We start from the raw sequence: 14932 nt of genomic DNA, 5'->3' as shown, positions 1-14932 counted from the left end.
CTGATACCCTATATTTGGGATCAGTGCTCTGTACTAGTACAGAACACCACCACAAGAAAGAAACAAAAAGCAAGGGTGAACCTATACTTACCTTTACACCACAGAAAAAATATATATTAAAGCTAACAGAAAGTTATTGCATGACCTGGAATTTTTGTGAAGTTCCTACCTGTACAGAGTTTTTTGATCACAAGCAGCACAGATGATCAGGAACAAAATGAAGGGTAGCATCCAAACGGCAGCACAGAACCTCCAAAGTTGTTTTCCCCTCTCACTGCTAGGTGAATCATTATATGCTAAAGGAATCCCGCTTATAGCGGCTTTGTCTCTTGGAGTACTACTATGCACTGGGAGTGACCTAGTATGACCCGCTTAACTTGTGTGATCTTGCAACATCATCACAGCCTAGCTATTATGGCTCCAAGCTATACTTTAAAGCACACTTTAAGACAGCTTCCATAGATGTTCAAAGCTCAGATCCAGATACATATGTGGCATTTCTAAATGGTTCAGATCTTCTTAGATGCGGTTTTATTTAGCCTGTTTAAAGGCCAGATGTGAATTTCTGGAACCCATCTGGATTGGAACCAGTTTAGTTCTGGCTTTTAAAAAGTTCACATCAGAAACAAATTCAGAGCATATTAGTTCGGTCATCTTTAAACGTCATACTAGTTAAAACTCCTTAATTAAAAAAAAAGACACAACCAAATTTATTTGAGCCTCTACTAGTTCCTCAAAACAATCCCAACAACAGCTAAATTCCTGATGGTGAAAAAGAATGTAAGCAGGACCAATCGAGCTACAGGTATTTAGATATATTCTGGTAGGACCCAAGAAAGTAATTAAGCTTTGAAAAGGGGGGTGTTTTCCACCAACTCAGTTAGCAACTGAGTGGTTTGTCAAGGGTATGTTTCTAAAGTAATAGACATATACAACTCCCATGCACATTTCATCTTGGCCCAATAAGGAAACATACATATAGAAACCAGATATCTCAGCCTCAAAACACGTAGCACTTAGAATTAAGGTTTTTCAAACACCCTGTTAAAGTAGCTTAACTCCCAACAATTAACTGTCTTAGGAACAGTTGACCCAGGACAGTCATTCTCAAACTGGGATCTGGAGTACTTCAGGGGGCCCACAAGTCCTTTCTAATACCATTCAGAAAATGCAAAAAAAAAAGAAAAAAGAAAAAAAGGAACCCTCTCAGTTTTGTAAGAATGGGGGCTGGAATTCTCTTTTCCTCCTTGGTGCCATTCAGCCAATTAGAGTTCCTAGTGCTGAACTACTGGGTCCTGGCGCCCAATCAGTTTCCCCCCGCCCCTGGCTAGTGGTCTCAGATGATTGGGAAAGAGAATGAGTCCAGGTGGCAGCAACTTTGAGCTCCTGTCCAAAGTGGCATCAAGGAGGTAGTCATAGAGTTATTTTCAGCATAATATTTTACTGGTTTTCACTTTATGTTTCAATGAACAGGATTTTAGCATGATAAGAGACTGCTCCCTGCATCCACAGACAACAGCCAATGGTGGTTTTCAGCTGAACACTGAACTATGGATTTTGTGTGGTGCTGATCTGTTTCTATGAGCTGTTCTGAAAGGTTTTCCGGGCGTCTTCCCACCCAAAGTTATTGCATAATAAGGATGTTTGTTGCTGCCCCAGTACAAAAGTTCTATCCAGTCAAAGGGTGAGATTGATTATAACTTGTTTTAAGACCTTTGATCTGCAGCCTGATAGAATCAGTCACCCTCCAAGACCTGACCTTGTAGGCTATGTTTAGAGACTAAAAACGTTTTTTTTTTAAAGCTCACATTTAAAGTGCATCTGATAGTGTCACCACCATGCACAGAAAGCCTGCCACACATTTTGAAAGGAGGTCGCCTGGTGCGTAGTGGACTCTGCTAAGGGAGCAGGGGAGGGCTTGTGGATCTGCAACAGTTTCTGAACCAAAAGGTGGTCCCCTCAGCTGCTAAAGTTTGAGAAGTGCTGGACTCTATAACTTGCATCACTGACAATGAAACTTAGCAGCTGTTGCTCTTTTCATATGAACACAAACAACTGCCAAGCACTGGAACCTGCGGCTCTCTTTAGAATTGTGTGTTTCACTGTGAAGGCTGCAACATTTGCCACTGCTGTTAAATGTTCCAGAGAAATGGTAACGATTTGATCATTCTTGATCTATGCAGAAGTTAACAGTCATCAACGTTTTAGCTGATATCCTAAATACTCTTCAAAATAAAACTTGTAATATATACCAGAGGACGACCTTTCCAACCTTAAACGCCTTAATTATATCATTATGCCAGCAACTTACTGCTGACCAGAAGTCAGACCAATACTTGGCTGTCAAGTTTTTCCCTTCATGCACATGCACGTTGATTCAAATGGGGGAAACCAACACTCACCCATGAAGCTCCCCGAGTGACCTTGGGCTATTCCCATCTCTCAGTTTAACATGCCATACAGGATTGTTGTAAAGATAAAAGGAAGAGGATATACACCATCCTTAGTTCTTGGACATAAAGACAAAATGAAAATGGAGCAATAGCAATATCATACTGAACAGAAACGTTTCCAGTAGTACACAGTGATGAATCATATGAAGCCACCAGAAATGAACACAGAGCAAGAATCCACAAGGCAAACACAAAAAGAATGCAACATTTATAACCTAAATAAAATATTGCCTCACTTAAAAGCCCTGAGACATTCAATTTTGGCACTCCATCTAAGCATAAAAGGTGCACACTATGCACATTTGGTCTTTGGGCGAATGGAGAAGCAAATGTTTCTTCAATGCACATACAGTTTTAGTACATGCAAACACATGCCCTCAAACATCTGAGGATACATTTGCATGTATCACATCTGTATGCAGATAGAAACTATGCATACTACCTCTTCCACATAAAATGGTAGCCATGTTATTGAGAGGACTGCATTGCCATACATACTTGCTCCCATTATGTGTAGGTGGAGTGCCAAAACTGGGTGTCTCACAAGGGCTAAAGGTTTTAGCAAATCACACAGATTTATCCTTTTTTTAAAAAGAAGAATCTCCCCTAATGAGGATATTTATGGGAATGATGCAAAATGCATCATGCCAAATACAGGTCAAAGCTATTAGTGAGCTATTTATATTACCAAAAGCAATCTGCCAGTTGTTGCATAGTTTTATTGTAGAATAGCTGCGATCCTAGGAAATAAAAAGTGTGATTCTGGGGACAACTCTCTACATTTGCTATTCACATAGAATCTGCTAGCCTATGTCTGTGGTTCCCAACTTTGTTGAACCTGTGGCCACTTTTGGAATTTAGCTGGAGCAGGTACTGGGTGCCACAACAAAATGGCTGTTATAGGAGCTGGGCCCAATCACAAAACATGGGGTGGGGGTTTAGCTCAAGAAGCCTCCTATATATGAAGACAGCTATTTTCAAGAGAGTAGTCTCCAAGAGTGATGCCCCCGGGGCTCTTCTGAAGTATCTCCTACCCTAGTGAAGAGGAGAAAAGCCAGGATTGGCCCTTTGCTGTGGGCAAGGAGTGGGTACCAGGAAACACACTGACAGGCATCATAGTGCTCTAGGATACCACATTGGGGATCACTGGCTTAAGTTCATAAGTTCACTGGCTTGTTCTCATCTTGTGTAACGATAAACCTGTACAGAGTCTGTTAATTTAATTTACTTTCAGTAATCACTACACAAAAGGACACACACACACACAACTATATTAAAATTCAGTAAGAACCAGTCCTCAGATGCTACAGAAGTGTTTTAGGTTCCTTGTTTGTGGCAGATTTCCTAGGCATAAGAACAATTGACTGTTGCCACTATGCATTAAATCGTTTTCAATTCATTCATACAACCAGACATCATGAAAGCAAATAACACATTATTTCAACAATGACCTAGCAGAGAAAAACAGCTCTAAAAGATTTGAGTGTAAAGCATTCTGCACTTGGAATAAACATCTTTTCAGATCCAGAGCTTGTCTATAACCCGAACCTGTAACAAACTATACCGTAAAGCTTTTTGATAGAATATATTTATCTTCTTACTACCCCTCCAACTCCAATATGCTGCTTCTTTAAAAAAATTCCCAAACAACGTTAACAACAACGAACAATCTGTAGTGATTGATGGCCATTTTATAACCAACCATAGGTTTGGGTGTAACCAGCTTGTTGCTCCCAAACTACCAGTTGAATAAACATCATGTAAAATATGTCATTTACAGTAGAACTAACTAAATCCGTACACTAGGCTTCCTCTGAAAATACAGAGACTCTGGACCTAAGAGTCAGCTACAGTTGCTAGAAGTGCCATGTGAGTGATCTTGGAAAACCCCCGTGCAACACATACAGGAGCATCTAGGACAAGGTCCTCAACCTTTCTGAGTCTGCAGGTTGGTACCTTGGAAAGAGGGTGGTGGGCACCATCACAAAATGGCTGTCGCAGGAGGTGGAGCCAAGCATGCATATACACTAGAGCAGGGATCCCTAACATGGTATCCATGGGCATCAAGGCACTTGCCGACACCTTTTTTGGCTCCCACAAAGTGTTTTTAGGAAGTGGGTGGGGCCAGGAAGGGCTTTTTCCCAGCAAGACTTCTGATTGGCTGTGCAGATTGTTTTAAAGGTTGCTTTGGCAGCAGCTGACAGCACAGATCTATACTGTGTTACCAAAGTTAAGCTGTGGCAATCATTTTGCTGCTAGCTCTGCCTCCTGTGGCAGCCATTTTGTGGTAGCCATTTTGTTGCTGTGCCCACCATGCCATGACAGCATTCCGAATGTGCCTGTAGGCTTTAAAAGGTTGGGGACCCCTGCACTAGAGGAAGGCGGGTGGGGAATAACAGACAGACATGCTGAAGAAGACCAGAGGGATAACGCACACACCCAGAGGAGTACCAATGGCAGAAGGGGAAGACCATCTTTATTTATGAAGGCAGCCAGTCACAGGTCCTGCCTTCAAACTGGCCCCTGCCCACCTCCCTGAAACAGTATGGTACCCATGGGGGCTAGGCTGGGGAATGATGATCTAGGAAATGAGTAAGGAATTGGTGTAAGAGTAAGCAAAGAATGTACCTTGAACTGCATCCTAATGGATGCTAGACCAATCTGGTCTCTTTACATCTGTGAATTATTATTAATAATGGATAATTTAGAATAATACAAAATAACAAGGAAGTGGTACTGCATTGGCTCTCTCCCTCTTAACTGATACAGATCTTTAGCACACATCTGCTTGCATCACAGCACAGGTGAACTGTGCAACAGGATCAGGCTTCTAGTCAACCACGTAAAAATCATTATTTCTGTTCATAAAGCCTATCAGTTGGCAAAAATCAACATTTGAGTTTTCTAGTAGGCATTTCTATACCTTTCTTGTCCACACTTTAGTATGTTTTATCAAGACACACAGTGATTACATTTGCTTATCAAGTCACAAGGAACTGTATGTTGTATCCTTTAAAACAAACAGTCAGACAAAAAACCCAAAACCAGTTCTACATGGATCCTGCCACTCCAATTAATTGCAGCTCCAATTAATATAGTTATAGTCCAGCCATATTATATTATTTTAGCAACCTTCAGCTGAACTCATTTGCAGAGATTACATCTTAAAATGATCTGAGATCTGTTAATGTTTGGAGTATGATTGTTGTTCTATGGGTTTGGTGGATTTTACAGATGGGAAAGCAATAGCCTCCTTCAGATCAAATTACCTGTCACGAAAAATTATTAAAACAGATTCCAGGGAATTCAGATACTTTTCAATGTATAAACCAAAAGTGTAATTTATTATTCCTAAATTAATTGTATGGTACTCTACACTATGTTCAAGTCTTTAATTTACAATGGAATATTGCCATGTATCTAGCAGGAAAGGGTGTGTGTTTATGTCTCATTTTATAACCTCTGTGGTTGCTGCTGCACTACCACTCAAAACACACATGTTTATAGAGTAAGATAGTTGGTCCTACTCTGACTAGCAATGACATCTTATGTTCTCAGTCAAAAAAAGTATTTTCTAGAACCTGCTGCCTGAAATCCTTTAATAGGAAATGCCAGTGACTTGACCCAGAACCTTCAGCATGCAAATCATGTGCCATGACCTATCTAAAGATAATGGCAGGAATCATAATAACAAATCTTGTTTATTGTTACTGGAACAGAGAATCCTCAGCCTTGTGCACATACACAGCTAGACAATTAAATGCTTCTGCAGCAATCCATAGTTTGTCATTTTGTCACAAACTATGATATGTTCTCTGTCCTCTAACCAGAAATAAGCTACTATTTGAATCCAGTCAACTCTGGTTAATGGTCTCAGCACTGTAATGGAACATATAACTGCAGCTACTGACAAATTAAGTAGTTTTTCTAGACGACCTGCAACAGATACCAAAAGCAATTGCGAAATATTTCAGCCTTTCAGCCATGTTATACAGCCCCTACAGATTCAGTGGGATTTCCTCCACATAAGTGTGCTTGGTATCACAGCCATGGAAGGGGTATTAGTAGTTAACTCTGGTTTCCTAAGAGTAATGAAAAGATATTGTGTGAGAGAAAATGGAAGAGGCTATGAGAAACTGCAGATACAAACGGCTATTTTTTAAAGGCTGTTGGCAGCTTCATATTTCATCTGTAAGTAATAGCATGGCTAAGTAGTTAAACAACTTTTGACTCCATCTTCAAATGACTAAGCTTTTAATTTTAATTCTGTGAAGGACAGATGGCATTGCCGTAGTGTTTTGCTTTTGAAAACCAAGTAAATGTGCTGTAGAATATAAAAGAGCCCAGAAAACCAAGATATCCTGGAAACAAAGCTACAGTTGGCTGTAATCAAGATACATTTGCAAAGCATTTAAAACTCTGAAACAGGACTTACTATATCATGAATATGTAAACTGAATGAGCACACAGTGATGCAGAGAAAAGGCAGATTATGCACTCTGTATTTTTTTTCCCAAATGTGCTTTTATTTTTCTGCCTTTTTATTAAGGTTAGGTCTGTGTACTGAAACACTGTAATTGCATGAGGGCTGTTTGCTAAAATACATTTCTGTAGGAGGTTATTTTTGTTCACACTGCAAAAAAAAAAAGTCAGCGACAAAGAAAACTGAAAAAAAAAAGCCTTTGTGTCACGGGATTAGTATTGTATGCGCAGCTGATTCTTTTGCCTGCATGCTTGCTCGCTGGCACACACAGTCTCTCTCACACACACAAACAAAACCAGTGTTCCTAACCGAACAAAGCTGTTCTCGTACCGAAACACAAGGGGAGGGGTGGGGGGGAAACAATCCGTCCCCCTAAAAACGACTCTTTATGCTTTAGGCAAACCTACGCTTCTCCCAGTACACGGAAATGGCTTACCAGCTGTCAAGTTCCAGCTCCAGCAGTGACTGGGTCCTCTCCGAGTTACAGTGCAAGCACCACATGGCTGGAGAGAAGTCACAAGGAGGGGGCCCCCCGAGCTGCTAGCGCATCCTTCCCTCGGGCTCGCCTTCGATCCCGCACAGTGACGGCACAGAGAAGGGCTCGGGGTGCGCGGGGAGGGGGGGGGGCGGTACACCGGAGAGCGCCCCGGGGACTCTCTGAGAGCGGAGCGCGAGCGGCCGAGCAGGGGGGAGGGGGGGGTCCGGAGAGGCGCGCGCGCGCCCCGAGGTCCACCCTTCTCAGTCCAGCGCGCGCGCGCGCTCCCCCCCCCCCCCACCCGCGCGCTTACACACTTCCATCCCGCTCGCAGCGCGCCAATAGTGTGAGCCGGGAATACAAATGCCAAAGATGGGAGGGGTGCATTGATCTTATTAAGCCGAGACGGGCTTCCAGCGCCAAGGGAAAGAAGGAAGGGCGGTAGCTGCTGCTACCGCCACAGGAAGGGAGCAAAGTCTGAGGTTAGCGCAAGAGAGAGCGAGAGAAAATATGCTTCTCTCTCTCTCGGCATTGCAGGAATGTGACGAGGAGGAGGATGCGAGAGCAGCCGCTGCCGCCTCCCGCTCACACGCTTTCCTCCCGTCCTCCCTTCACGTGATGGAAAGAGCGGGGGGGGGAGAGGGGGGCTCTGGCAGCGCTATTAATAGTTGCATTCAGACTGGGAAAGACAGACTTCATTGCTATTCAGCAGCTTTGGCGACACTGGAAGTTGCTGCCTTCCCAGGCAGGCACACACTTGGCTTTGGTGGCAACAAATGTTTGCGTTGGCTTTGGAATTGCTTGGAGTTGCTTTAGAGACCCACTCGCCTCTTCCCTTCCTTCTTCCACACCCCCCCCCGTCACTTTTCCTTTCTTAATCCACGGTTTCGCCCTCTGTGATTTTATTCTGTGCAATCTAAGCAGTGTCTCTTATCTTCACCAAAGGGGTTTTCTTCACATAATTGGGCTCAAAGTTAATTAAAACCAAAATCTTAACATAGAAGCCCTTAAAACTCATTGAACTGCAAAATCCACATGCCTGCAGGTGCAACACAGTCAGATTGGTTTCAAATTTGCTTGCATAGAAGGGCAAAATATTCCTATGTAGTAGTTAAGAGTGTTGGATTTGAGACTCTAGGTTTGAATCTCACTGTTCCATGGAAGTAGGCTGCCAACCAGTGAAGGTGGGTGCAGAAACAGGGAGGGGAATGATGCCTTGCATGCAGCACAATGTCACTTCTGGTCAATACTGGAAGTGACATCACGTGATGCTCTAGGATTTGGGCAAAACTCGAGTTTTGCCCAAATCCTAGAGTGTCACATAAATGTCACACTGGCGATGAACTGATTCTCTGGAAATGCTGTACTGCCAAACATGGTGCCATTTAAAAAGATATTTCCCCGTGCTGGCTCTTAGTATGCTGGCAGGCAATGAACAAGGGAGAACAGTCTCCCTACAGGGAAGCTTGCTGGGTGATCTTGGGCCAGTCACACACACTCAGCCTCACCTACTTCACAGGGTTGTTGTGAGGATAACATGAAGGCGAGGGGAACAATCTTTGCCACTTTGGGTCCTCATTGGGGAGAAAGCCAGGGTATAATAAATAACATTAAATTTTACAAAATTAATGTTAAGTCCATATGGGGAGAACACATGAGGTCGGAGATGGAGTTCCAACGGCAACCGCTTTATTGTGAACAAGAACAGAACTGAACTACAGTGGTCAGACCCCCGCTTATATGCCCCCCTGGCCGCCTGCGGCCACTCCCCCCTAGCCCGTGATTGGGGGGGGGGGAAACAACCCTAGTGGCCAATGGGCACTTAGAGTCTTAGGAGCCTCGGAGAACCCCAGGCTCCGCAGGTTTCCCCTGCTTACTGGCAACATACTTATATGCATACACAACAATTAGGATCCAGGAAGAAGTTCTTCTGGCTTTGAAGCTAGACCAGAGCCAGTGCTGTATACGGTTTTTGCATTACCAGTATTACTTGTTGGATTGTGGGCTCAGCATCTAGCCCACAGCCCAGTCATAATTTGGGGTATATATCTTGAAAGCTGCAGGAGCTCAGCACAGACACTTCGCTATCTAAATATGACACAGCAAGCTTTCTGTTACATTTTACTCACATCCTCCCTGGGTAGGGTTGCCAAGTGTCAGGTGGCAAACCCCCGCCAATCCACCTGGCTGCCTGTCGACCAGCTGAGGGTTGGCGGGCAATGCGTGCGTGCGCGCCTGCCTGCAGCGGTACATCACTTCCGGTTTACAACCGGAAGTGCTGCATCACTGGGAGTTTGAGTGGAAAAGGCCTGTTGCGATTCAGCACTTCCGGTTGTAAACCAGAAGTGATGTAATTGCGTTGGTGCAGCCGCGCACGCACAATCCCCCCTCACCTCCACCCAAAAAACCTCCCGCCGAAGGACAGGAGGGACCTGGTAAGCCTATCCCTGAGTCCACCGTAAGACCTTTTAGCTCAGATGTGCACCTGGACAGAACTTTATTCCCAGGTGTGCAGGGGCCAAATTTGGTTTGGGACCACAGTGTGCAAGCAGAAGGGACTTTCCCCCCATGCTTCCCCCCCCCCCACCTCAACATTGAAACATCCTAGGAAGCTACTATTTCCCTGGCTGAGAAAATGTACTGCAGCCATCGGTACACAAGTTCTCCTACAGGGCAAAGAGTGGCTCCATAGGGCTGTTTTGGATTGAGAAAACAGCTTAAACTCTCTTTCCGTGTGTGCCACAGTCCGGATTTTAATTGGGCCCCACACCCTTGGGATTGGGAACTGAGTTAAGAGCAGAGAACTCGCAAGGCATGTCTGATTCATGGTAGACCCAGGCAGGTTGCAAAGAAAATGTAGTTAGGCCCTAAGAAATACAGTACAACTTGGGCGGAGGGGAGCACAGAACAGGACAATCAAGGTTATAAAGGACTTGTAGCAAATTTTTCATGAGGAAAGGGTAAAGAGTATGGGACTTTTCAGTTTAGAAAAACAATGACTGACGAGGTACATTACAGAGATTTATCAGTATTCATGAGGTGGAAAAAATGGATAGAACCTTTTCTCCCTCTTCCATAACACTAGAGCTCAGGGGCAGCCAGTTAAGTAGATGGGCAATAGATTCAGGATGGACAAAATAATTAAATAATAGAATTCACTCCCAGTCGATGTGGAGATGGCCAAAGGAATAGACAGCTTTTTAAAATAGTAGATCAGGGTCCCCAACTTTTTTGAACCTGTTGGCACATTTGGCATTCTGACACAACATGGTGTATGCAGCAACAAAATGACTGCCACAAAATGGCTGCTTCAGGAGGCGGAGCCAGCCACAAAAAGAATGCCTTAGCTTAACTTCAGTAACACAGTGTAGATCCTTGTGCTGTGCTGGCAGCTGTTGCCAAAGCAGCATTTAAAAATATCTGCACAGCCCATCAAATCTCCAATAGATAATCAGAAGCCCGGCTGTGCAAGAGTCCTACCTGGCCCTATCCACTTCCTAAAAACACTTGGCAGGCACCAGAAAAGGTGTCTGTGGGTGCCATGGTGCCCACACTGGGAACCCCTGTAGTAGATGTTCATTTCTACTGGGAGAGGAAACTCTTGTCAATTTCAGCTTTCATTCAGTGTTCTGAATGTTGCAAAGACTAATGGCCAGTAGTGGAAGAGGACCCCATAGGCCAGTTTGAATGCCCACTCCTCCATGTTCCTCTATAAATTGATTCACCAGTGTTACTACATTATATCACTGCAAATATCACCAAGAAGACACAAGGCATTATGGCAGTGAAATGAGGAGAACGCGCTGGTTCAGATAGTCCTGCACTCTGGGCATGTGGGTGATCTGATGGTGAGCACTCACCTTGGAAATCACTCCACATACAAGGTGGTTGCTCGCCATCTGGCAAGTCCAAATTTAAGCATACAGACACTTTTTTAACAGCCTAGAAGCCTGGCAGGGAAACCCCAGGGAGAGCAGACAGACACTACACCATGCCCACATGCCTGAACTGTTGGAGGCTGCCGGGGCACCCTTGCTGGGATGACAGATAGTACGAGGGTAAGCAATTGTTCCTAACACCCAACCCCCAACCCCGAAGCTTTGAAAGTCTGGTGAAAAATGGTGTGTTGCATTTCCATATGGTCTTGGCAGCTCTCACACTGGCGTAAGTGCCCATTTAACCCAGGATAATTAGCACTTCCCCTTCTGGATGCACACCTTAACATGGTGAAGAGGTTTGTGTGTGTCAGGGAAGCTGAGAGCAATAAATAAGGGGTCTAGACTCTATCAAGAGACTAAACTCCTAGCAGAGTCACTCAAGACGGAATGGTCACAGCTGAGACACCAGACGAAGACGTATCCACCGCCACATCCGCAGAAGAGAATAGGGAGTTCCAATGAGGATGGGGGCAGAGGAATCCCTGAAGGTTAGCTACTGGGCAGCAGCAGTAGTGGAAGGTGACACTGGCGGAAGATCTTTTGCAGACAACGGCAGTGCCACTACGGCTAACCCTGGTTAGTACTGCGCAGAAGAAGGCACTGGTAAACCACTTCTGACCAACCTTTACCTTGAAAACCGTATGATGAGACAATCCAAAATGAAACATTTTGGAGGACTTTCATTCATAGGGTCGCCATGAGTCGGAAGCGACTTGACGGCACTTAACACACACAATGAGCACTTACGCCATCCTGGGGGCAAACATGGCGGAGCTGGGGAGCTGCAGAGCTGTGCCGGCCCCCGCCACCAACGCAGCCACACCAGCAGGGAATTCCCAGAAGGAAAAGCCTGCACCAGTGTGTGTGAGGGGGGTGTTCCCAGGGGTGGAGCTGTTTTTAGGCAGCTTCCTTTCACCCCAGGAGCGCCCAATCGCACTGCGGCATTGCTGAACTACCTTTTTAGATTGGGGCAGCACTGTTGACTACAGTGGGGGCATTTTCTTTTTATTTTATTTTAAACTGTTTGGTATTTATTTTCAGCAGCCGGGAAGCCTCAGAGGAGGTGGCGCGGTTGCGCCGCTCTTGGTTACCTTGGATCTACCCCCCCCTTCAGGAATGGGCTGTATGTCAGAGCCATACTAAAACAGAGATGTGTGAATTATAGCTTAATGGATATGGTTTCTTTTGCCCAAGGAATTCCTATTGGACTTTATTTTAAATTAAATAAATAAAAATTAAAGACTATCCAAAATTATGTTTCTCCTGTAGTGTGGACACAATAACAGCAATTCTTAAGGATATTCCCACCTCATTTTGTTATGTTTTCTTTCATATGAGCTCTCGTCTTCTAGCATAAACCAAAATTTATTTAAATTTCTAATTCCATACTTTTATAAGGCATTTACACGTCACTTCCTGTATATTTAATATGATTAACTTTTTAGCCAGGATAACAATTACTGCTGATTTAGATGACACATAGTCCAAATTGCTGTGTGCTTGTAATTACAAATTGCATTTGTTGCACTCCAGCGGATTTATAAACATTGATATCTTCGCAATTAACACATTAAATTATAATGATTTGTGCAAAATGCTGACTAAACCAAAATAATATTGTGATTCTTTTTCTATGTGGCCTAATTATATTTTTATAGTATATTCATGAGGACCTTATATTGTTCAGCTTTTCTGGCCGATGGGATAGATTTATTTGGCTGAAATCCTAAGCCCATTGAAACGAAAACAATTACTTTCAAGTAAATACAATTAGGAAATGGATGTTATACAGCACTAGTCAACCTTTCAGTAATATTGTTAAATGTTGCACTTGCGCAACTGGCATGTTTACTTCTTATTTTGTACAAATGCATATCAACATTTTCAGAAATAGTTTCAAAGTAAGGCATGTATGTGAAGGTCAGGAGAAACAATTTCCCATCACAGCCCTTCAAAGCTGTAAAGATAGGCCTAGAACTTTTTTCTGAGAAAAAATGTTTACTAATCTGAACTACAGTTAAAGAATATAGCTGTGGATGTGATAAAGGTTACAATCAGGTGACTATCGAGCAAAGTGAGGTTCCAAAGTGAGGAACCCAATTGGGTTCCCTCCCCCTTATTTTATTGTGTCATTCTTATTTATTTTAACAGGGTCTGAAATAACTCAAACAAATCCAACTATTTTTAATTGTCCCATAAAAATTCATCACATGTATCTATGACCTATGTTTTAATGTACCAACCTGTGCTGAAATCTTATGCAAACTTTCAATTTAGAGACAACTCTTGGGACAAATGAGAAAGATAGCCATTGAATATAGCTTACAAATTATTATTTTTAATTTACTTAATTCCCTCACTTTCTCCTAGGTGGCAAACCCAAAGGCGCTTACAACATTCTCCCCCTTCTTGGTCTGAGAGTGCAACAGGTCCACGGTCACCCAGCATGTTCCATGACATATTCACAAGTATGGGACTATAGACTTCTGCGGTTACATATCTATGGCAAATGAAGAAAAAGGGGACACTAGAATAGAAATGTTACACCAAGTTTTAAAGGGGGGGGGGTTCAAAGGCGAACCAGGAAATTACAGGCCAGTTAGCCTAACACCTTTCCCAGCCAAACTAACAGAATCTGTACTCAAAAACAGAATTATGAGGCGCACAGAGGAACAAAGCCTGCTGTGAGAAAATTGGCATGACTTCTGCAAAGCAAAGTCCTGCCTCATTAACCTTTTGGAGTTCTTTGACAAACTTGTAAATAACTGTAATCTGGTAGACATAATATACTTTGATTTTCAAAAGGCTTTTGACAAGGTACCTCACCAAAAACCCTGAGTAAGCTTATTCATGGGATAAGAGGAAGGGTCCTCTTATGGATTACACTGGTTAACTGAAAGGAAGCATAGAGTAGGAACAAATGGACAGTTCTTGCCATACAGAGAAGAAAGCAGTGTAATCACACAAGGATTGGTTTTGAGACCAGTGTTATTTAATTTGTTCATAAATGATCAGGAAAGGGGTGAGCAATGTAGTGGCCAAGTTTGCAGATGACACAAAATTATTCAGGCTGGTGAAAATCAAGGTTGACTGTGCAGAGTTCCAGGAGAAACCCCACAGATTGGATGGGTGGGTAACAATATGGCAAATGAAGTTCAGTGTAAGTAAGTATTAGGTGATGCCCTTTGGAACAAAAAAATAATAATCTCAACTTCAGGTTTATGCTAATAGGGTCTGAACATTCTGAGAATGAGAGGAAAAGAGACCTTAGGGTCATAGTGGATAGCTCAATGAACTCATGGTACTCAATGAAGTTGATGAGTAGTTGGATTCAGGATGGAAGAAGAAAATACTTCTTTACTCTTGGAGTGAGTGATAAAAACATGGAATTAATTGCAAGAGGAAGTTGTGATGGCCACAGACATAGATGGCTTTAAAAGGGGGTTAAACTTTATGAAGGATAGATCTATCTGTGGCTACTAGCCAGGGTGACCAAAGGGAGTCTTCAGAGGTAGTAAACCTTTGAATACCAGTGCAAGGATGCAACAACAGGGAAAGGCCTTGGCCTTTATGCCCTATTGTT

At 43.3% G+C, this 14932-nt stretch overlaps 1 protein-coding gene across 10 annotated transcripts in view; it reads right to left on the bottom strand.

Moving 5' to 3' along the window:
• The window catches only part of IQSEC1 (IQ motif and Sec7 domain ArfGEF 1), a 414894-nt gene that overhangs the window by 79421 nt on the left and 320541 nt on the right, over positions 1 to 14932 (bottom strand). The window contains exon 1 of one of the 10 annotated variants that reach the window (XM_056861561.1): positions 7373 to 7461. The exons of the other annotated variants lie outside the window; for them this stretch is intronic. Within the exon in view, the coding sequence (XP_056717539.1) occupies positions 7373 to 7437 (65 nt within the window). The 5' untranslated portion in view covers positions 7438 to 7461. Of the gene's footprint in view, positions 1 to 7372; positions 7462 to 14932 lie in introns of those variants that run through there. 10 annotated transcript variants of the gene reach the window in all.

The sequence above is a fragment of the Euleptes europaea genome, chromosome 1 (assembly GCF_029931775.1).
Source record: "Euleptes europaea isolate rEulEur1 chromosome 1, rEulEur1.hap1, whole genome shotgun sequence".
Lineage (NCBI taxonomy): Eukaryota > Metazoa > Chordata > Lepidosauria > Squamata > Sphaerodactylidae > Euleptes > Euleptes europaea.
The sequence above is the reverse complement of the archived record's forward strand: the minus strand, read 5'-3'. Positions and strand labels throughout refer to the sequence as shown.